At 45.5% G+C, this 24,117-nt stretch overlaps 1 protein-coding gene across 1 annotated transcript; it reads right to left on the bottom strand.

The window, feature by feature from the left end:
• Positions 1 to 218: 218 nt before the first annotated feature.
• On the bottom strand, positions 219 to 23,909 carry fmn1 (formin 1; the record flags this gene model as incomplete). Its single annotated transcript, XM_083689355.1, has 19 exons — positions 219 to 667; positions 834 to 915; positions 2,110 to 2,259; positions 2,502 to 2,553; positions 3,874 to 3,966; positions 6,585 to 6,705; positions 6,881 to 6,940; positions 7,568 to 7,714; positions 8,158 to 8,287; positions 8,603 to 8,691; positions 8,930 to 8,991; positions 9,739 to 9,826; positions 10,412 to 10,553; positions 11,250 to 12,094; positions 12,222 to 12,283; positions 13,242 to 13,350; positions 18,334 to 18,503; positions 21,803 to 22,526; positions 22,704 to 23,909. 19 exons carry the CDS (start codon positions 23,907 to 23,909, stop codon positions 623 to 625), a joined length of 4,377 nt encoding a protein of 1,458 aa, XP_083545481.1. The 3' UTR covers positions 219 to 622.
• Positions 23,910 to 24,117: the final 208 nt, after the last annotated feature.

Here is a 24,117-nt window from a genome sequence, read left to right as displayed (position 1 = left end):
CAAATTATCAAAGTATTAAAATCAAAGTAAAGTATTACATAATAATATTACAGTAAAGTGAAAATCTCTGTAATATCAGAAGCGAGCACAGCTAGAATTAACTGATATTGTAATATCTTTCATAAAAATAGTTAACCATGAAATCATAATATTTTTTTTCTTCAATGTAATGCCAATTGGACTGAGAAGGGACTGAAAAAGCAACTAAGTGTCAAGAAAGTGCTAAACCGAGAGATGGTGACATCACCACCTATCAAATACAGAAATCACTCCAGAGGAAAAGTCTGTATATTATTCCGATATTAAGAATCATCCTCTCAAGTCTAGACAGTGCCCTAGTGGTCAGTGACCACATCTGCAACTGCAACTTGGCCACATTGGCCCCTGTGCCTCAGAGCCATGTCCCAGCCCAGGGATCATGTACATGAGGTGCTTCCCCTTGTGTCCTTCAGGGGCAAGTTCAAAGGTTATGTAGGACTGTGTTCAAGTGCTAATATATATGTTTGCAGGTTGAGCTGGAATGTTCCCACAGTGAGGGTGCCTGGCTGGGGAAAAGACCCATTCCAGACCCGTCTTCTAAGATCAGTCTGCTCCGCAATGTCTTCTTTCTACATCCTGTCTCTCAGCTAGCAGACATGCTTGCCTCCTTCTGGCGCAATCTCTCCTTCTGTAAAGGGCAGAAGAAAAAAAAAAGTTACGAAGCAAGAAACCATGGCATTCAGTCTCACACTGTAAACAATGTTTTGTTCAGTATGAATCCAAACACCCATTTTAGCCACAGAATTAGAGATGTTGGTATATAATCCGAGATATTCTCTTTGATTGAATCTCACCAGGCTGTTAGGATTGATCTTCCTCGTCTCCACCTTCTTGTCTGCTGTGATCTTCTTCACAGACAGCTGGGCCTCTTTTAGCCTAGAGGATGGGAGAGGGCCAGAGGACAGGTTCACACCGGTCTCAGGCTTACACTACTTACTGTATAGACTTACATGAGGTTGTACAGTAGATGCAAATTTTGCTCACATAGCGCTTCTTTTTCAGAGCTTAATCTAATTATGTATTGCCTCCACTTCATACTGCCTGCTCAACACAGATCTGTGAACTGTCACTTTTCCAACCCATGACACACTCTGTCAACATACAGTGTATTCGGAAAGTATTCAGACCCCTTCACTTTTTCCACATTTTGTTATGTTACAGCCTTATTCTAAAATGGATTAAATTCTTTTTTTTCCCCTCATCAATCTACACACAATACCCCATAATGACAAAGCCAAAACAGGTTTTTAGAAATTTTGCAAATTTATTCAAAATAAAAAATGGAAATATCACATTTACATAAGTATAGACGCTTTACTCAGTACTTTGTTTTCAGGTCTCTCCAGAAATTTTCGATTGTGTTCAAGTCCAGACTTTGGCTGGCCACTCAAGGACATTCAGAGACTTGTGCTAAAACCACTCCTGCGTTGTCTTGGCTGTGTGCTTAGGGTTGTTGTCCTGTTGGAAGGTGAACCTTCGCCCCAGTCTGAGGTCTTGAGCGCTCTGGAGCAGGTTTTCATCAAGGATCTCTCTGTACTTTGCTCTGTTTATCTTTCCCTTGATCCTGACTAGTCTCCCAGTCCCTGCCACTAAAAAACATTTTTTGTACCCTTCCCCAGATCTGTGCCTCGACACAATCCTGTCTTGGAGGTCTACGGACAATTCCTTCGACCTCATGGCCTGTTTTTTTATTTTTTATTTTTTTTGTACTGACATGCATTGTCAACTGGACCTTATATAGACAGGTGTGTGCCGTTCCAAATCATGTCCAATCAATTTAATTTACCACAGGTGGACTCCAATCAAGTGGTAGAAACAGGATGCACCTGAGCTCAATTTCGAGTGTCATAGCAAAGGGTCTGAATACTTATGTAAATGTGATATTTCAGTTTTTATTTTTAATAAATTAGCAAACATTTCTAAAAACCTGTTTTCGCTTTGTCATTCACACATTACTGTGTGTAGATTGATGAGGAAAAAAATGAATTTAATCCATTTTAGAATAAGGCTGTAACATAACAACATGTGGAAAAAGTTGAGGGGTCTGAATACTTTCCGAATGTACTGTACCTCTCCTTGGATATGCTCTTATTTTCTCTCTTCCATCTGGTCTTGAAGTCAGCGCAGAATTCAAACCACAGCATGAAGAGGTGACCAGTGGCGACCTCCTTCTCTCCAGTCTTGGGCTTCAGCCCAAAGTACAGAACCAGGTCATGGAAGCTGAGGAACATGCAGGGACAGTTACAGAGAGGATGAGGTGAACATATGTTGGCGGAATAATGTCATAAGCCAGAGTGTCTCTCTTATGAAAGTAGAGGAGACCGCTACAGCGTTAGACTGTACTGTAGCTTAGTGGTATCTGGTTGCTTTATGTCTAAACACAATTATATTAAACAGAACATTAAATACACTATGAAAGGAAAGCACACTGGATTAAAAGGAAAATAATTGTGCTACTGAACCTTTTTTGTGCAGACATCAATTGTGCATCTGTTTCATCATGTTCCTTTCGTGCTACAAAAGAAATACATACAAATTGGTTCCAACTAGTGTATGTGTATGTATTGTTGAAACAGTGTAAGTCAATAGTAGTCACCTTGACTATATTTTCATTTTAATGAAATGAATCCTCTTTCCTAAGTGTACTCTGTATAGTGATGAGTGTTCAAAGAGAAAAACGAAGAACCTCTTGTATGACGATGACCATGTCAAATGGAGCCAGACTACCATTTGCCTTGTTAAAAACAGCAATTTCATACACAATTATGAAACAAAGGGGGCATTCTTGTTGCCACTTTCAAATTGGTTTGTCTTTATCATAAAATAACAGGAACATTACCTGTTTCTTTTGGGAGTCTATAATGGCGTATGATTCTATTTCAGTCCCAGCCAGGACTTCTAAGAGCAGCACTGAGACACTGAGTCTCAGTCAGGAGTCAGGAGTCCCAGTCAATGCCAAATCTGCCTGATCCCTATCTTTGTGTCTAGCCTCTGAATCTAACTCTATCTCCCCCACAGACAGATATCCAAATCAAATCCCCCAAAAAGGGACAGTCACAGATATTCTCCATGGTAACAGGATGTACCCGTTCTTATCTGAGCGCTAGAGACAATGGAATAATTATGGCGGGAGCAATGCCAGGAGGGAGAGGGAGAGAGAGGCAGAGGGAGAGGCAGAGGGAGAGGGAGAGGGAGAGGGAATGAATAGGTATGGAAAACAAGCGCATCAATCAAGTGGACATGCTAACTTTGATTAGCACCTCCTTGTACATGGACATGTAAATAGATAAGAAGTTATGGTAACACTTAATTTGCCCTTAAATGTATGTAACTACATAGTAATAACTGTGGTATCAACATTGTACTTACATAGTAACTACTATGTAATTACGGTGTAGCGGTATCATACAAGTGGTTATACGATTGGCCAGAGTCTGCTCGATCCATGTAAAAATAATCTCTCCCTTGCAGTATGACTCCATTCCACATGTTAAAAATGGTCAAAGGTGATGCCAAATATCCCTTGTGTAATAACCGATACTGCTATACTGTAATTACATCGCAGTTACATAGTAGTTACTATGCAAGGACAATGTTGATACCAAAGTTATTACTATTTAGTTACATACATTTAAGAGCAACTCAATGGAAGGTGTTATAGGAGCTTGAATGAACAACCCCTGTGAGACATTTTTGGGAGTTTGTTGTTAAGTTAAAGGCCTACATCTATAGAGATGTTCATTGATTCACTGCCAGAGCTCAGGTAAGCTCTTGACGTTTCTTCTTAGCTACTGCATACTACTACTGTACACTACTGCACACTTCTGTACTCACCAACTAAGATGAAGGCCTCCATCTTGTCCTTAAAAGGCTGGAGGTGCTCCTCTGGAGAGTTGGAGCACACATTTTTCACTCCTTTTTCACAGACTAGGAGAGAGGAAAAAACACACAGGTGAAAACCGTTTTTTCTCCAAATATGTTAAGGGGAAGTTGGCCAGCATCATCAATATTGACAGCAACACTCACTCTCCACCTGTGCCAGAGTCAAAGGTTATCTCTGTGGTTTTCCCTTGATAACTTCTGTTTAGATTCACTTAAGAGGGTGGCAGCAGAGGTGTGTGTCTCTCTCTCTCTCTCTCTCTCTCTCTCTCTCTCTCTCTCTCACTCGCTCTCTTTCTCTCTCCATCTCTCTCCCTCCATCCTTCATCCTTCACTTTCTGCCCGTGGTACCGTGGCGCTGCACTGTTCCCTCTGGCTCACCGTCCAATCAGCGGATCACAGGAGCCAGTCTGCTATAAGCCAGTCATAATACAGCCTGTGCTGGGAGCCGCGGCCCCCCGGCCCCCACCACCATGCTCCATCAACATCTCCTAGATAAGATTACAAAGAATACTGTTTTCATTCAGGATTTGTGTAAACTGTGGAGGCGGGTATCTGTATTGTGTGGCAAGTCTTTTTTCCCTTTTTGCTTTGGTCCTGGGAAAGTTTGCTCCTTTCAGACTGAAGAGGATCATTCAGTCCCACGTAAAGGGAGGCACGGGCCTTACCGTTGTACACAGCTGAAAATAAAGTGCCTACCTACTGCAGTGCAGCAACCGAAGCTACATTACTGTACTGCACTGTACAAAGTCACTGTACAAACACACTTTCTGATGTGTGCTCTGGAGGTTTATGTTAGCAGATCTCAACCATGATTGGACAGCTCTTCACCTGTGTGACCAATCAGTGCAGTCACAGTACTGTCACAGAGGGACATGATTTACCTCCTCACAAAGAAACTGCTTTCGTTCTAGAGCCCAGGGATTACATGCATCCACAGCCAATGGAAACTCATTCAGGAATGAATGACAGCTAAGCGACATCTATTTTTGCAACCCACACAGCGTGACTCACCGTTTCTACCGCAGTTCATATTTCACTCAATTATCAATTTCACTGCATAACCGTTTTGGTACACTATGAAGGCAGAACCCAACAAGAAGCCAGTTGGATTGTGGCCAACAATATCACAAGAGCGGCGTGAGTGCTTTGAGCATACAAAACTAACCAAACGCAGAGATGATGACGAGATCAAAACAAAGGCCCGGTTCAAGCCAAGCATACAGGAGATTCAAACTGGCGAGACAAAGGGATGCCAGCGATGGATGGGCAAGATGTCACGGTGGTTGGGAAACACTGTGATAAGACACGTCTGTGTTGAGAGCTAGAGAAAGGCATCTCTAACACACATCTGAGGGCCACACTGAAGCCCAGGTGACACAGCCAAGCAGGGCCAGAATCATCCATCTCCGCAGAGGCCTCAAACAGAGATAAGGAGCGATAAGATATCCCTCCCTCAGATTACATAAGAACAGGGCTGGGATGTGATCGTCGCCCCCCGCTGGCGACAGGGGCACAAAGACACTGCAGACAGATCTGATGGGCAGGATTAGTTGTAGTTGAAAGGCGCCAGGGCAGTATCAGAGAGATTCCCTGAAGTCTCCATACACACACACACACACACACACACACACACACACACACACACACACACACACACACACACACACACACACACACACACGTGCAAGCATGCATACACACACTCAAACGCATAAGAGCACAGGCACATATATGAAAGATACAAAGACACATACTTACATACTACCGCACACACAAACACACACACACACACACACACAAAAACACACACACACACACACATACACACACACACACACACACACACACACGCACGCAGCGAGACAGTCATTGTCCGTAGTGGGACCACAGACTGGGTTGGCTGGCATACTGTATATAGCGTCATATGGGCACACTTAAAGACAGTAGAGAATGACTGAGGGGGAGAGGAGAGGAAAAGGAGGAGAGGAAAGCTTTTGTTCTAAGGCTCAGTGGACTTGGGGTCGGTCAAAGCTGGTCCTTAACGTTAAGTATAAACAGGGCTGTGGCCAATGACAGGAAACTAAAAGTTGCTGCTTTGTGAATGGAGCTGAGAAAAACGATGCCAGACTATGCTGAGGTTTCAGCTGTGGGGAATCTGAAGAGCTGCACTAAATACAGTGATAGAGTTACACAGGCTGCCAGAGGTTTTCCATATCAAAACACACAACAAAACAACCTCAGAGTAACCCAATTCCGGTCACTCAGTCACATGCATACTAAAACATGTTACAAGTGGGATTTGTGTTGTGTTTGTGGGACGTCCATGGTTTATGTGGAAGGGACTGGTGTATCGACCTCAGGTTGTCAGAACTCTGCAACATACTCAACCTTATGTCAACCTTATGTCATGCTAGACTGAAAGGTTAGCCTCTATTCTGGGGGCAACAGTTGGCTTTCTAGGAAGCTATGGCTCTGCACAATACCTCATGTACATGAGAAGTGCTGTGAATAGTTGAGAGTTCTCGTGACCATAGACATCATACAGCACCATATGACATTGGAAATAAATACATTGTGTTATGATATATGATAATGTTATTGACTATGCACTTTTTAACTGTACAATTCTTTAAACCCAAAAATGAAAGACCCCCCCCCCTTGCCTGTTAGATCTCGTCTGTGTTGCCTCAGGTCCTTGGCGAGGTCATCAAACTTGACCTGAGCAGCCAGGAAGAGGTCCTGGGGTTCAGGAAGAGGGAAGACACTTCTGTCTGTGCCGGCGTTCTGATGGGAACCAATGACAAATCATCAACAACATGTTTAGAGAGAAACACTAAACAACAGCCTGAGACCAATCTCAGACATGTATTCCAGTATTCTGCAGGGAGGCATGACAAATACAAAAACATCCAAAACACCAGAGACAACAAATAAAACAATAACCACAGACTGACATTACCTCATCCAGGTTGCGCAGATAGTATGATACCACGTAGTCCACAAGACTGATACGATTGTCCTTGAATGAAAAGAAAAGACATAAAAAAAACACTGAAACAAACACACCAAAACAAACACACTGCAACACATTCTACTACATTCCTATAGCAGTGGCCCCCCAAACTTTTAACAGTCATGTACCCCCTGTCGGTTATTTTGTAGCCTAATTGATATTCTATGAACATTATCCCTTACATATTAGACATTGTGATAATATTATTCTGTTGGATAGGGTGCATGCATTTATTTTTGGTACTGAGACTGCAGTCGGCTATTCAACAGGACTGTTTGGGAAGGTAAATCACAGATTTATTTCGCGTACCCCCTAGACCGATCCACGTACCCCCGGGGGTACGCGTACCCCACTTTGACAATAGTGGCTTTATAGTAACAATATCAGCCTATCAAACCCTCATGCTATTCTGTCAGGGGAGGTCGGTGGAGGTAGAAATCGGAGGACTGGCTCATTGTAATGCATGCAATGGAATGAATGGAATGAAGAATGGTATCAAACACTTGTGCTTGATACCATTCCTCATTCCGTTCCATGCATTACAATGAGCCCGTCCTCAAATGTCTACTTCCACCAACCTCCCCTGTATTCTAGATAAATGTATCACACTGTTTTGGGTCAAGAGGCCCTTACCCTGCTCTTGACGTCCTTCAGCTTGGGCAGGATCTCAAGTCCAAAGCCGTCAGCCTGTCCTCTGGTCCTGTTGCCTCCGTTCATGTGGTTCCCCAGGGCCAGGACCAGCCCCATCACCTCCCTCACACTGGACCCCTCCAGCAGGTCCTGGGGACATGACAATCAAAACTGGCGTGTTATCATTGAGTATTTGAATGTTTCATGACGTTCATTTAGAGCTTCAGTACTGTACTGTACTGTACAGTCTCTACCAGGGGAGGCTGGTGGAGGTAGAAATCGGAGAATTGTAATGCATGGAACATAATGAGGAATGGTATCAAACATGTGTGTTGAGTATAATGTAGGCTCTTTCAAAAAACACACACATCCTAGTGTATCACAACTACAGTAGATTTATATGCCATGTATAGCTTACAGTGGTGATGTAACTGTACACCTGTCCTTCATCCATCAGGGGTTCATGCACAGTACGATATGTTAGCATGTATTGATGTATTTGAATTCACACTGCTTTGTCCAGCAAGTAGCCTCTTTTGGGGTAAATGATGTGTACCTAGTGTACCCTAATACAATAGAAGGTTGCCTCCTACCTTGCAGACACAGGAGATGATGTCCACCTTGCGCTGGATGGAGGTGATGGCGTCGATGAAGACAGACTGGAAGATGATGCAGTGAGCTCTGCCCGGGAAGTCTGGGACCTGAGACAGCTCGTACAGGAACCTGGCACACACACAGTTACACATCATCATCATCATCATCATCAATATTTATTTATTTTTGTACAGTGTCCTTGAGTCTGAGAAAGGCGCTTTTAAATTGAATCCATTATTATTATTATTATTATTATTATTGTTGTTATTGTTATTATTATCATCATCATCATCATCACCATCATCATCATCATCATCAATATCACCTCCATAACAACAAAACTCCATGCAGTATGCTTTGCTAGGGGGTCACTCACAAATGTGTAAAAACGACTCTTTTAAGACTTTAAACATTGCTTTTTTAGGTGAGGAGGAGAATTCTCACTGTTCAGGTTTGTCCAGAAGTTTGACCTGGTCTTCATCTGATGTCTCGTACTGTTTCTTTATCTTCTCCAACTCATCTGGCTGGGCTCTCTGAAGAGGAACACAAAGGTTATAGACCTCCATGATGAAAATACACACACACACACACACACACACACACACACACACACACACACACACACACACACACAAACCACACACATCAACACCACTAAGTTTGGAAATTGTTGAGGTGACTTAGGACATAGGACATACAGAGGACATTTTAAATGCTGCCTGACAATAAAAGGAGTAACACAAATGTATACCCTGGGCCCAGCACACTTACATTCTCATATAATGCTTCTATTGTCTCCAAGTCCACCACAGAGTTGTCCACAGTCAGCACAGCTAAGGGAGTAAAAGTTTAGATCATCATAACATGTATGTTTAATTTATAAACTATAAAACACATTACAAGTATCCAGTATAAGATAGTGTCGTACTTTACTTTGTCCTAAGGTCATGTAAGGACATTCCTTTAAACTGGTTGAGTGGAGTTCAGTTTTGGAACACTCATTTGCATATAATCACTCAAATCAAGCTTGGCCAACTGGAAATAAGTCTCAACAGGACTCACAAGTGTCTCATGTCCCAACAAGTTGAAATATAACAGAACTGGATCAAATGATACATTTAAACCCCAATTGAAGGTTTTCCATTCTCATGACTGATTCATCTAAGGAGGGATCAAAGGGGACAACGCCTACATCTTAGGACAATCAGTGTTTGGCTGGTAATAACTGTGTGGGGGCCTGACTTAAATTTGTTCACATACACACAGCCAACACTGATGGGGAACTGGCGTATATCATCACTGAGACCAGAGGGATTTGCAATGCTGATTCCTTCTCTGTAGACTACATCCCAGCTCAGATGGTAGCTGTCGGGTTATCATTGTGGTATGCTTTTTTGCTGTCATAGTCTTCATATCTCATGTTCACTCATAAAATCCTGATATTAAATTTGTCAAATACACCAGAATACTGAAATACTATTGTGGAGATAGGTTTGGTGGCGTGAGACCCTGTGTGGAAGCCACTGAAGAATAGATGGGCTCTTACACTTATACTTAAGGTTATATGTTGTTCCACCTACCCTGCTGTATGTCCTTCATCTCCAGATGGAGGCTTGATATGAGGATGCCCACGGCCTGGGAGCGCTTCCCATCCAGCAGCTTAATGATCTGACGGCACAGAGGAAAACACAGTCACCATGGTGACACTGTCTGCTGCTGACCACTTAAAGGGGTGGTTGACCATTAGCCAGGAATCATATATGTCCATTAGTGGAGGATCTATAGTAGTCTAAAGAGGGTGCAGGGCAGTGAAGGTCACAATATTGTAGCCTGTGATGTGTTTCAGTGTATTACTTGCATATGTGTTGTCAGAGCAGTAAGAATGCCAGAATTCTGTGGATCTTGGCTGCTTGATGACCCTGGGTATTTTGAAAATGAGTGCCTGGCTAACTTCATCAACTCAGAGTCCTAAAAACATATATCTTTTTTTGTATTATGTTTCAGACCGACTCCGGAGCAAACGTTTGAATTGTTGTCCAGCAGATCTGTTTTTGCATCTGAGGGATTTGGTCCATTTCAAGACGACATGCAGAAACATTTGAGACATCAAGAATAAATACAGTCTTATTCATTTACACTTTGGACCCCATGTCTTCAGCCTCTATACAGCCAAAGACATCCCTCTAGTTGACTAGCTCCCTCTAGAGGACAAAATACACATTGCTACCCTATACTGTTCATCTGGTATATTACCTTCTTGGCTTTGGACTTTTTCTCATAGGCCTCTGAAAGTGGCTTTCTCTTGGTCTGCAGAGTGGTCTTGCAGAACAGGTCTTCAAACTCGCTGGTGTTGATGATGTCTGGCTCCTCAAGAGAGTTCCACACTGTGTCATTACTGAGAGAGAGAGAGAGAGAGAGAGAGAGAGAGAGAGAGAGAGAGAGAGAGAGAGAGAGAGAGAGAGAGAGAGAGAGAGAGAGAGAGAGAGAGAGAGAGATGCAATGCATGACAGGGTTTGAGATTCGTCTCTGATTACACCAGAGTTTGTGTAAAAAGGGGCATGCTGGAATCTAGTCAGATTCTTAGCCTACCTCTATTTCTCTAGCAGACGACCTCAAGGATAAAGAAACACTCCAGATAATGTTGTTCTTATTGAGCAACAGCAAGAAAGAGAGCCACACACATATGAGAAAGTGGTTGTTTAAGTTCACTTTGGCTGGGTTGAGATCTGAGTGGAAGAACATTGCTTTTCACAAGGTATCCGTTTACAGTCTGACAGTAGGGGAGGCAATGGGACTGAACACCGCAGAAATCTGTCTGTCTCCAGTAGGGTGGGCCTGGACTCTGTTACTGGTGTGTAACTGGCATCTGTCACACAGACTACACTACCGACTAGAACCACCCAAGACGTTTAATAAGTGATGGACTGAGATACAAGGCTCTTATTACATACAAGGCTCTTAGACTCGTGTAAAGAATATTTAAAAAAAACATAGAGAGTAAGAGACGGCCCTCTCTGGGTTTTAGATGTAGGCCCACACTACAGACTCAAGCTACTTTGGTTAGGATGTTGTCTCTAAGTTGAGAACCTACTTGTTGTCCTGGATTTGAATTCTGGTCCAATAGAGTGGTTTCATGGGACAGGCTGGCTTCACTGCTGGCTTCCTGGGGGCCTTATCCACCAGAGTACTGAAGGTAAGACCCCCTACTGGAGGTGGAGGGGGTGGGGGGCCGCAGCCTGGTGGAGGAGGAGGGGGTGGGGGGCCGCAGCCTGGCATGGGTGGAGGGGCTGGGGGTGGAGGGCCATAGCCTGGCATAGGTGGAGGGGCTGGGGGTGGAGGGTTGCAGCCTGGCATGGGTGGAGGGGGTGGGGGTGGATGTCCGCAGCCTGGCATGGGTACATCTAATACCTGTGTCAGGTTTGGGGTGGGAGGAAAGGAGAGAGGAGGAAGAGGAGAAGGAGGGGCTGTATGTTGTGACAATAGGGCTTGGGGAGGTGGAGGTGATTCTGATAGTGGCAATGGTGGAGCAGGAAGAGGCGGAAGAGGTGGAGAGAGAGGCAGGGAGGAAGAGGAAGGAGAGGTAGCTTTCCCCATGGCGTCCTCTCTCAGTCCTGCCAGGTTAAGGCTGATGGAGGCCAGGTCCAGCCTCTTAGGCACGTTGTGTGGGGGTTGGGGGCTTAAACAGGGTCTCCCTGCCCCCTCCTCATCCTCAGGGGCTTTGAGGAAGGTCTCACGGTCCGTCTGGACGCAGACAGTGCGGAAGACTCGGGGTAAGAGGTCGTCTTCCGTGGATACGGCCACGTCTCGGAGTTCCCCGCGTCGGTGGGTCCCACCCAGGGACAGCTCTGCCTGTAGCTGGGCGAGGGTGCCCTCCAGGTGGGATAGAGACTCCTCATTCTCCTCTCTCAGTCTGGAGAGCTGCCGCCCAAAGTCCTCCTGTAAACATTAAACTGAATCTAATCTGCATTTGAAATGTTTCTGTGTCATCATGTTTGTCTACTACGGAAGAGTTGTGTGACTGTCATATGTTTTTATATTATGAACATGAATGTACTTCACACACCTCTAACATTTCCACTTCCTCTTTGCATTCTCTTTTCAGCTGCAGGAGGGCGGCCTGGTGTTCTGGGGAGAGGGGGACAGGGGGACAGGGACATTTCTTTCAATGGCTTGTTATAGGAAAAGCCAACATGAAAGGGTCTTTACTGCCACGTACAGTATGTACAGTACTGAGTACTGATGATGCAAACCAAGTGCTATACACAGCTGTACCAGAGGGTGGCAGTAGGTTCCTATATAATTCTCTTTAGCCGATGGCATGGTTCTGTATATGTGCATATTATCAGTCACATTTCTTATCAATACCCATAAATAAAACATTTATAGATTTAATCTAGCATGGGTGTTTATCAGGTAGGAGAGGCAGCTGGTGTTTAGGTGTGTGCTCAGGGAGTGTACACATTCACAAACACAGACACAGGAACACAAACACAAACACACACACACACACACACACACACACACACACACACACACACACACACACACACACACACACACACACACACACACACACTAACTCCTCTGGCCTGCTGTTTAACACCAATGTCATTTCACTGGGATGAAATGACATTGGTGTCAATATGTGTCAATAACTAAGAAAATCCTGTTCAGAATAGAGTTGAATAGACCTGTTTTTGCAACTACTGTGCCACACCACACACAACCCTGTCCCTGAACACACCCCCCATGTGACATCAGTCATCCAAACCAGAGGATGGACAGCCAGACTGCTGCTGTGGGCACACACAGGGTGGAGTGTTTACCACAGAGCAAACATTGACTCTCTCTTCTAGTATTCTGTGTCAGACAGCTGAACACTGTTGCCAATATCAATAATATGGGTTTTTACTCCCACATGAATCACATACTGTAGGCCTACATGTATACTGTACTAAATACAGTATGTATTCACTGTAAGTTGCTTTGCTTGAAACTGTCTCCTAAATGACCATATCATTGTATTCTTTTTGTCTGTTAAATGGCAATACAGGATATTTGTTTTTCTTGCGAACTCTCTTACCTGCCTCTGTGTACTTCAGTCCCACCTTCTCCTCTTTGGTTGGGGGCCAGATGGCCTGAAGACGTCCAGGCGTCCGGTCCTCACCCTCCCCTGGGGTAGAGGCCTCTGACTGGGGAGAAGAGAGGCAGAGACACATTAGTCCTAAGAGACACAACATGATCAGCTTTTGAATCCTGCACAGAGAGATACACCACTGTAACATATAAGAAGGAGGGTGGGAATCCATGTTCAACCATAGGAGGGTATACATGGATTTCTCCAGTACAGTGTAATGTAACCATAGACAGAGCTATACAGAGCTGGAGCATACAATGCATTTCTTTTCCCGATTAACATTGCTTTCATTTTTTTTGTACACTAATAAAAACAAAGAATACACAAATCCACTGTATAAACCCAACAATGCATACTTTTGAGTCAGTGATGCTTTTCATCTCATGGCTTTTGGAGGACGTCCTCTCAAAGATGGCCCGGAGCCCCTCTTTGTCCCTCCTAAACTTCCTCTTCACCACGTCCAGGTCTGCAGTCTCCCTCCTCAGGGGCTTGGGGGTGAAGAAAGCCTTGAAGGCATCGAAAGCCAACTCTGCGCTGGAGGCAGGAGATTTGGGAGGCTCTGATGTTCCTGGAGAGTCTATCACAGAGGGAACTGTGGGCTCCTCTATTTCCTGCTCTGTCTTCTCCTCCTTTTCTTCCATTTCGTCTCCTCCCTCCTCCTCCTCTTCTTTCTTTTCCTCTCTGTCCTTTCCTTCCTCAGACTCCTTGCAGACTCCTTCAAGCTCCCTTGTAGGCTCTGACTCCCCCGTAGGCTCTGACTCCCCCGTAGGCTCTGACTCCCCCATAGGCTCTGACTCACTCTTTTCCTCTGCTTTAACATTCATTTTCAGAAACTGGGATAGCTGGTCCAGGAAGCTGCTCTGCCTTTTCAGTGGCATGTGCTCATGGAAAAGTCTCTTCCTCACTGGCTTTCCTATACCCAGGGACGTGGGTTTGATTTGGGCCACTGTGTCTTCTTCTACCCCCGTTGCCCCCTTCTTCAGCACCCTCAGGCCACTAAAGAGGGCCGGCAGCTGGACGGGTTTGTCCTGTGGGGAGCCTGGGGAGAAGGTGGCTCTGGTGGAGGTGGACCCAGGTGGAGGGCTGCTGGCTGGGGTTGGGCCTGAGGATGGTGCCTTGTCCTGGGGGCTGCAGGGCTGTGAGTGCTGGGCAGTAGGCTCTGCCTCAGTGGGAGAGGCTACATGGCTAACTGAGGCTGTCCCTGGAAAAGCTTGGTTTGAGTCTACGACTGTTGGCAGCTCCTCTAGAACAGGGTAGCTCAGTGTTTCCACAGCGTGTGGGTCTGAGCAGCCAACCTCATTGAACAATGATGCAGCAGAAGAGGAACGAGACCGCATCATGCCCAGCCCAGTGGTGGTTTCTCCAGCTTCCACCACACCAGTGGGGCTGTCTGAGTCTGGGTGCGGATATGTCCTCTCCACCTCGTTGACACTACTAGACCCAGACTCACTCAGTCCTGTAATCTCAGAGACTGGAGAGAGAGTATCAGCTGATGTATGCTCCTCAAAGGCAGGCTTGATCCCGGTTAGGGTTATGACCAGTGTTCTGGTGTTGGAAGGTCCACTACTGAAAGATTTCCTAGCTTTTACTGTTGAATAGTGGGCAGGGTCTGTGACCTCATCTTCAAAATGAATATCTGATGATGGTGGTGTGTCCTGGCTAGAAGCACCACACGGAGTGTCTGTGTTGTTGTCACCACCGGGGTCTGTGAGCTCATTGTGGGGGATGTCTGTGGACCCTTGTCCACTATGCATGTCTGTTGTCTCTGACTCATCTGTACTGCGACAGTCAGTGGACATATCCAGATTGTAGCTGTCTGTAGCATCCTGTGTATCAATTCGTTCCTCCACCACCATACTGCAGTCCTCTGATGACCCCCTCTGGCTGTGCTTGTCTAAGGACACCAACACATTTTGTTCACGAGTGTCTGCCGACTCATCACAACAATGTGAGTGAGACATTCTCTCTGCAACGCTGTCCTCCGATTGGTCCAGACAGTTGCAGTTCCCATCCTCCTCCTTCTCCTCTAAGTCAGCGTGACTTCCTCGTTCCCTTAGTGTCCCATGGGCCAGATCTCCATTCACGCTTTCATGTTCCTGATGACCACATGTCAGTGGTGACATCACATCTTCAGACGCCACCTCTCTATAGCCCTCTGGCTCGCATATCTCCTCTCTCTCGTTTGGCTCTGTAATTACAGTAGTGGCTTCTCTGTTTTGTGGCAGCACACCAACTGCGCTTAAATCCCCTTGTATCCTCAGATTTCCATTAACTTCAGTTTCTCCATGACTATTGCCAAGATACCCAGATGGGTCATCCCCCTCTTCCCCTGAGAGGGTCCGGAAGAATGTCAGGATAGCTGTCTCCTCTAATGGCTCTGAGTCGGACCTGTCAGGGCGAGTGAAGTTGGTGCTGAAGTTGTCCAGGAATGAGTTGGAGGGAAACTTCCCCTGGGCATCTGTGTTGGAGTTACTGTTCATGTTTAAAGATGTTTTAATGCACTTTTACATCATCCTGTGTGAGTGCTATACATTGGCTTTGTTACAGTAGTTACAGTCAATTGAAAGTGTAGCCAAAAATCTGAATCCAAGCAATACCGTGTTAATATGTTAACTCAATGTGTGCATTCAGAACCTCAAACAATAGGCCCATATCTCCTATATATCTAGCTAAAATTTAAACAATTATAACATACGTCCTTGGATGTGCTGTTGCGGTACAATTTCAATAACAATCAAAAGGGACCATATTCAACAAAAATTCAATCAAAACAGATTAGAAAAAAAACAGTTAGATTCTTTCTGTTGTCCTTCCAAAGTTTCCAAGAGGAGCACCAAAATGCCTTGGGGGGGGAAAAATGAGTATGGAAAAATCCTCAAAGAGCAGCCATGCTTAGTCATTCAGTGACCAGTAAAAGCATGGAATCCAAAGAGTAATGGAAAAAAGTGAATGCTTCCCATTCCTTCACTGTGGGTGTGAGTCATAGAAGAGAAACTGCGGTTTCATCTCCTTTCTCCCATTCTCAGTCTCTTCTCGTTATACACGCCAGGGTATTCATACAATTCCACTGCAGCTGGTCTCCTCTGTTCCTCTGTCTCCACCTCTCCAGCTTTTCCCTTCTCTCTCTTCCTTCTCTGAAGCCAATCTTCCTCTGGCGTGTCAGCCACCGTATCAGACAACGCCCTAGGAGTTCCTCGAGCAGCAGATGATACGGTAGCCAGCCAGACCACAAGACTACCACAGCACACTACAGTACAGTAGGAAGTAGACTAGGAGTACTGGACTAGTACTGTCACCTGAAACTGTCAAAGTACTTTAGTGTTTGAATATATTAAACTGGACCTACTGTAGCAGTCTGTACCCTACCTTGTGCACGGGGCAACAACTCGACACTAATCTGCTCTGCTTAGCAAGTCTACCCCCACCTATACTTACTTACTCCCTAAATCTTATTTACTCACGGTGACAAATCAATGGAAAGTTGGGTCCCTACAGTACTCAGAATATACAGTATACGGGTACAGTTAATAGGAGTTGTAAACTGGGAGAGTTCAACATTGCTACAAATATTTATAGCCAATCAATTAAAAGGTAGATATAACAAAAGCCCAATCGTATTTTCTAGTTACTTTTAATCTGCATGATTATCATCAGAACAGTTCACACACCCTTGTGTACATTTCACAAAGTGTATTTGCAGAAGAGTGAAGGCAAAATTCATACAGTACCATTGAATGTAAAACCATTTACAACATTTAGATAACATTGAAGCTTAGGCCACACGGTACGTGAGGGATTGGGTGACACAGCCTAATCTATATGAGGCTTAGTGCACTTTCCTGTTTCCTTGCCATGTAATGGTTACAAGGGTTGGCTATTGCAGCTTTCACACAAAGCTCTATTTATGTAAGAGAAGGGAAACCAGATAATCCTATGAAATAGCATTAGGATAGAATTAGAGAACCAAAAACACTAATTTGATATTAAGATCACTGATTCAAATCTGACACTAGTAGATATGCATAAAGGGAACTATTGCATAATTGCAAACAGTTTTAATTTCTTATCTAGGTAAGGTAAACCTTATACAAATGACGAAATGTCATAATTTGGAAAAACGTCAAAGCTTAGTGTTGTTTTCTATGCACGACTTACAATGCTAAATGTTAACCACAGTCATTTCAATGAAGGCCTCCTGTCTCTAAGACTCTCAAACTCAAGCCCAACCCTGATAGCTGGAAGTGAGACTTCAGTGGACATGTCTTGGTGAGGATTAAAAGGCTCTTAAAACCATTAAAGGGTTAAGTGGGAGGAAGAGGTTTAGGTTTCAAGAAAGTATGTCAGTGTGTCAAAGTGTGTGTCGCGGTTCCCACAAGTATGTCACGGGTCTATGAGAAATGTCATGGCATGTCTCTGTGGAGCAGCAATGCAAGCATTTCTAAATCAGGGGTGCAGGTGATTCCCCTCTTTATCATCATGGGTTGACCAGTATCATTAGCGGTAAGGCAAAACAAATATGCTTGGGTAGTATAACCTCCAATATCCAGAACATATCAACAGTCAATTGAATCAATTCAGACCACACCAAAAACAAGCCACTGTAACACCATGTATAACTATCAGCTATAGTGTTATCAATCAAATAATCTAATATTTTTCATTCATAACACTAGTCAAACTGTACACTGTGCCTCACAAACAGTGCAAGATCAATGTGCTATCGTCTAGCTATAGTTCTTTAACTGTTACTAGACACAGAAGGGGGAGAGGTAAGAGTATGTATGTATGAATGACGCTGCACAGCAACAACACAGACTCTCAGTTGGAAGGCCAGGTGCTAGTCAACAGGGAGAAGGCAGACAGCCGGCAAACTGTGCACATCCACTCACTGCACACACACACACACACACACACACACACACACACACACACACACACACACACACACACACACACGTAACATAAATGTACGTCCATCTGTGCTCTACTGTTTTTCTTGTTGTTGAAAATCACCCCCCATAAAAATGCATTTACTCACAGCCAGCACAGGGGAGAAGGGCGTGTCACTGGTGATGTCATCCTCCAGGGGGGTGATGCGGAGGAAGTCAACATGTTTGGGGCGAGAGGGGCGAGACAGAGACCTGCAGAGGGACAGGGACTCCTCCACCTCTCTCTGCCAGATCTTCTCCTGCCTCAGGATATCCTCATCTGCACACACACACACACATACACACACACACACACACACACACACACACACACACACACACACACACACACACACACACACACACACACACACAAGGACATAACACCTTTAGCACCTGTGGAGAATGTAGTGACTATTTTAGTGGTTACAACCCTACATATTTTATTGTTTACCTGGCATGTCAGATCATTTGGTACTTTAGCCATGGCTAAATAGTATGGCTTAGAAACCAACCTACTTTATGGACCATTTGCTTAGCTATTTGGTTGCATCATAAATACAGGCTTAGGAAAGACAGTAACACGACTGCTAAATCATGAGCTGTATAAATAGGTGTTTATGTAGTAGGTCTATACTTAGCAACTCCAGCTCCAGCCTGTATGTACGAAATCTGTGTAAGAAATGACCGTGTTGCCAAGGATAAAGTGAATTCACTAGACCTTTAACATACTATTTTAGTTGCTTTACCAAAGCTTCTTTATGAAAAGCAGTATGTGTTGTACATATAGAATGAACAATGACCAAAAAAAAAGAAGTAACTCATTGCCTCCTATGACAACAGCACAGTGGCTAAAGAGTTAGGTTATGCTATAGTGCCACCTTCAGGATATGAAGAGGAACTTCAGCCGCGAAGGCATGTGCAAGTGAAAGGACGCCCTTTCCACAAAGGACAACGCTGAAATACTTTACTTTTTTTAAAGACTGATTTCATTATGTTATCAAGTACACCAGATCAATAAACTGCAATGGTGTTAACTTCAACTCCAGTACAAACATTGGCTATACGAATTGATACAGTAAATAACCCTGAGTTAATTGACCCAGAGTTTGTCAAACTGAAGTGTGATGGGATTAGTGTGAGTGTGTGTGCCTGCGTGCATGCGTGCCTGCGTGCGTGCATGCCTGCGTGCGTGCGTGCGTGTGCCAGGGCTCAACTGATGAGGGCTCAGTTGATTAGTGTGTCTGTCTGGTTGGGTCAGGTGATGGATTGCTGGCTGGCAGAGCCAGAGATGGACCTCGGGTGACAGCTGATGATTCACAGCCAGCTGTCATCATTGATCACCTTACAGATCAGATTAGAAAATCGTCATTATCCCACATGGGGAAATTCATTTGGTCGCTTGTGCTAAATCAAAACAGGCAACAGACACCTTCCAGGCTGGAGAGTGATGCCTTAGGGCCAGACAGAATCTGATGGAAAGTATTCAGTGATTCAGTACCTGTACTGTATGTATTCATCTTTAGTAGCATCTTATGGTTTGATTTGATTCCACAGGTATGTTTGATTTCAAGTGATTTGTGTGCTATGGGTGTACCAAATTTACACAACGCTACCTTGCTGTTCTGATGTATTGGTATGTCCTTCACCAATGTGAATGTAATGGAACAGAGATCAGGCTGTTACATCAGCAGATGACATGACAGTGTTCCAGCTTATGGAAATTAGAAAAATTGACCGACACTGTCCTCAATCCAACCACATTCAACAGGACAGGGTATTGGATTAAAATAACACACATATACACACAAACACACACACATATTCTAATCACCTCCATAGAGGTTTATTGTGAAGCTCTGGAGCGTTAATCCCATTTGGAGAGAGAGAGAGAGAGAGAGAGAGTGAGAGAAACAGAGAGAGATAGAGAGAGAGAGAGAGAGAGAGCGAGTGAGAGAGAGAGAGAGAGAGAGAGAGAGAGTGAGAGAGAGAGAGAGCGAGTGAGAGAGAGAGAGAGAGAGAGAGAGAGTGAGAGAGAGAGAGAAAGAGAGAGATGCTACTGACTGTATGGCCCTAACAGCGGTTGCTGCTAAGAATCTGTGAAACTTTAGTCCTTACACACGAGAGCAGAAGTCGCATTGACCAACAATCGTGATGCCTGCTTGCTACTTCAACAAGAGTCAGTTCTCTCACTAGACACAGCAAATAGATGTGGTCCTCTGCAGCAACTGAATGAAGGATACAGAGTATGTAGATACAGAGTATGTAGATATAGAGTATGTAGATATAGAGTATGTAGATATAGAGTATGTAGATATAGAGTATGTAGATATAGAGTATGTAGATACAGAGTATGTAGATATAGAGTATGTAGATATAGAGTATGTAGATATAGAGTATGTAGATATAGAGTATGTAGATATAGAGTATGTAGATATAGAGTATGTTGTGCAATTGAGAAACCCCCTAGTTAGAAATGCATTGTTATATGGGTGGTTGCTAATACATAACACCTGTCCTTATTTGATAACGATGTCAAGCACCACCTCACCCATTTAGAACCCCGCAGATTAAGTAAAGATTACGCTACGCTCTTCCCATTGATACACTCTGTGCGTTTCTTTCACACACACACACATACGTTTTAATCCTGTTCTCTGGTCATCAACTCTGGCCTTTGCCAGGTCAATGCACATCCCACCTCCTGCTTCCCAAGGAGCTGTGTCAGGTGCCCACATAATCCCCCTCGCCTGAGCACACACACACACACACACACACGTACACACACACACACACACACAGCCTGGAACCTGGGAGAGAGGATGTGCGATTGTCTGGGAATGATGGCCCCATGCTGGCTGACCACGGTTAACTATCTCAAAGAAAATGTAATGGCATGGTCAGAGGCCTGTGTGTGTGTGTGTGTGTGTGTGTGTGTGTGTGTGTGTGTGTGTGTGTGTGTGTGTGTGTGTGTGTGTGTGTGTGTGTGTGTGTGTGTGTGTGTGTGTGTGTGTCTCAGGGTCATGTTGAGGGGTTTTGACCCCAGGAGTCACTTGACTCAATGGAGAATGTAGGAGTGTATGAGGCAGACACAGCAGGCTAGGATCTAAGAGACAGACCTATAATCAATGACTACAACTGACTGTCAGAGTTCAGCTAGACTAGCCTAGTACATCACAACAACTATCACAGGATTCTGCTTTTCCACTCCTGTTCACCCCACTGAACAACAGGGAAATGTCCACAATCTACTAATGGTATGTCCAAGGATTAGTCCTACCTCTGCAGCTAACATCCTCAACCATGACGACATAGAATGTGTTATGTAAGGCATTGATTTGCATCTTGCTTAATCCATTCAACAGAGCATGCTTTTTCTCAGCCTGGTCAGCTCATATCTTGCTCTTATCGTATGGATATTGATAGAACATATCTGCAAAACTCACAACCCTAAGAAAATGCTCAGCAATAATCCTACTGTGACTGTGATCTCGCGCCTCCTCGAGTTGGTCAGGTCTCTCTTGAAAAGAAATAGTTATAATGGTACATTAAATATAAGAAAATAACAAATGAACCTACCTGTAGAGAGCATGGAGGACAGACTTGACCCAGTCCAGCTGGAACTAGTGTGGGTCCAGGACGGGTTCTGTTCATTCAATTTTAGGTCCAGCCATGCCACCCTCTTCCTGGTTCCCTTCTTTTCAGACACTTCACTAGTGACCGAGGTTTCACCTCCACCCCCACCTTCACTCTGCATAGATAGACAACCTGGTGCTGAGTTCTTCCTCCCTCTCTGACCCTCCTTCCCCACTTCCTCAGGCTGCACAGACCGGGAGCGAGGCAGGGCAGAGCGACTGGGCTGAGGGCTGGAGAGCTGGGAGGACAGGGGGGAGAGGATAGGAGACATGCTGTCAAAGCTGTTGGAGGTCCTCAGTGAGGTGTCCAGGATGGTAGAGAGAGAGGGGTCAGCAGGGTGATTGAGGGGCTCCCATGGTGATTCAGAGGTGCTCTCCTCTAAGTTGAACTCCCAGGATGTTTCTGTGCTCTCCCTAATCTCTCCCCCACTCCTCACAGCCTCCCAGTCCTCGTCCTCTCCCAGGTCTTCCATCCTCAGGGCTCTGCGCAGGCTCTGGCTCAGCGCTTCACCCAGGGCACAGAGCTCCTCCATTGGGAGAGGATCCTCCTGACTGGGATCCCAACCGTGGAGCTGGGGCTGGGGCTGGAGTTGGGGTTGAGGCTCGGACTGAGGCTGTGGCTGTGTAGAGGACAGGGGCTGGAGTTGAAGCTGAGGCTGAGGCTGGGGCTGGGGTTGTATAGAGGACTGGGGCTGGAGTTGAGGCTGGGAAGAGAATTGAGGTTGGGGTTGAGGCTGGAGCTCGAAAGAGGTTTGGGGCTGGGGCTGGATCTGGATCTGGAGAGAAGACTGGGGAGAAGGCTGGGGATAGGCCTCAGGAGTCTCGGAAATCAACTCTTCACACACACATCCATCCGGTGTGGAGGTAAACAGGTGGTCTCCTCTCCCCTCTCGGATCCAATCTGCACTGGTCAGACTGACCCTCCGTATGATCCCCTCCACCTCCTGGATCTTCCCCATCACTCTCCAGGCTGCATCCATCCTCTCTATCTCCTCACACAGCCTCTGAGCCGACCTCTCCTCCAGCCTCTCCACCCTCCACTCTTCACCCGCTCTGCCTCCCTCCCGGCTTGGGCTAAGGCTGTGAGATCTCTTCCCCTCTGGGGACTGTCTGGTGCTGTCCCGGGGCACCCCTTCTTCTACTTGTGGGCTAGAGGTGGATGTGTGTGTCAGACACAGCTCGTTATCATACTCTGAGAGCTCTGTGTCTGAGTCAAAGTGAAGACTAGACTCCTCTTTCATAGCCAGAACCTCCCTTGGAGAACGAGAGCGCTCCCCTGGGTGAGGAACCCTACTATGTGATCCTGCAGTAGTGTTGGAGGGTCCAGTCACAGTGCATGGCCTCTTGGCAGCCCAAGTCGTGGTTAAAATCCTGGGGCTCTTCTCCCTCTCTCCTCCCACGACTGTGGCCCTCATGGTGGTGGAGATTGAGATGCTCTCAGCAGCAGAGGCTGGTCTCGGCTCCACTGCTCCCCACTGCAGGGTCTCCTCCACTGTGGGTGTGCTCATTATCCACAGCCTCTTCAACCGATGTCCCCTGGGGAGTGTACGCGGGGTCCCTGGGGGCAGGGTGAGGGTGTGCTGGAGACTGCTGGTGCAGCTCAGCCCCTCCATACTCCTCCTCCTGGGGGTTTGATGATCTGGTGGTGAACCGCCCTGGTTCACAGCAGAGCCGAGGGGCCTCAGCTTCGCTCCACGGTTCCCCATTCCCACCTGAGCCTTGCACTCCAAGCAGAGAGGTAACAGGTTAGCCAGCAGCCAGTGGAGCTCAGATGAACCGTCCGCCTCAGAGACCTTGTTAAAACAATGTTTCTTGAACTCATATTTGTCTGCCTGAACCCCCTGCACTGTCTCAGCTAGCTCCTCCTCCATTGGGTCTTGGGGTTTTATTGGTTGGTGTTTGAGAGAGGCAGGGGCTATATATGATCTTTGGGCAGGGGGCCTGGGTGGAAGGGTGGAAGCTGGACCCCTGTGGATGGGCAGGAATGTACTCATAGAACTCTTCTCTCTGATGGGCTTGTACAGACACAGGGAGGTGTGAGTCCCCTCCATGACAGCCAGGGTGGTGATTAACCCTGTGCAGACTGGTAGGTCGGTGAGCTGGAAAGTGTCTAAGAGTGAGAGACCAATGAAGTCTTTAGATCACCAGTGGATGTCTTCTGAATCTCCAGGCAGTTATCTCCTAAATATAACAGAAATGGTTGTAAGGATACACTGTACATCTGAAACACAGACTACTGTTCAAGCAAACATATGTTTG

This window comes from Argentina silus (genome assembly GCF_951799395.1).
Source record: "Argentina silus genome assembly, chromosome: 17".
Taxonomy (NCBI): domain Eukaryota; kingdom Metazoa; phylum Chordata; class Actinopteri; order Argentiniformes; family Argentinidae; genus Argentina; species Argentina silus.
This window is presented reverse-complemented; position numbering and strand designations above follow the sequence as displayed.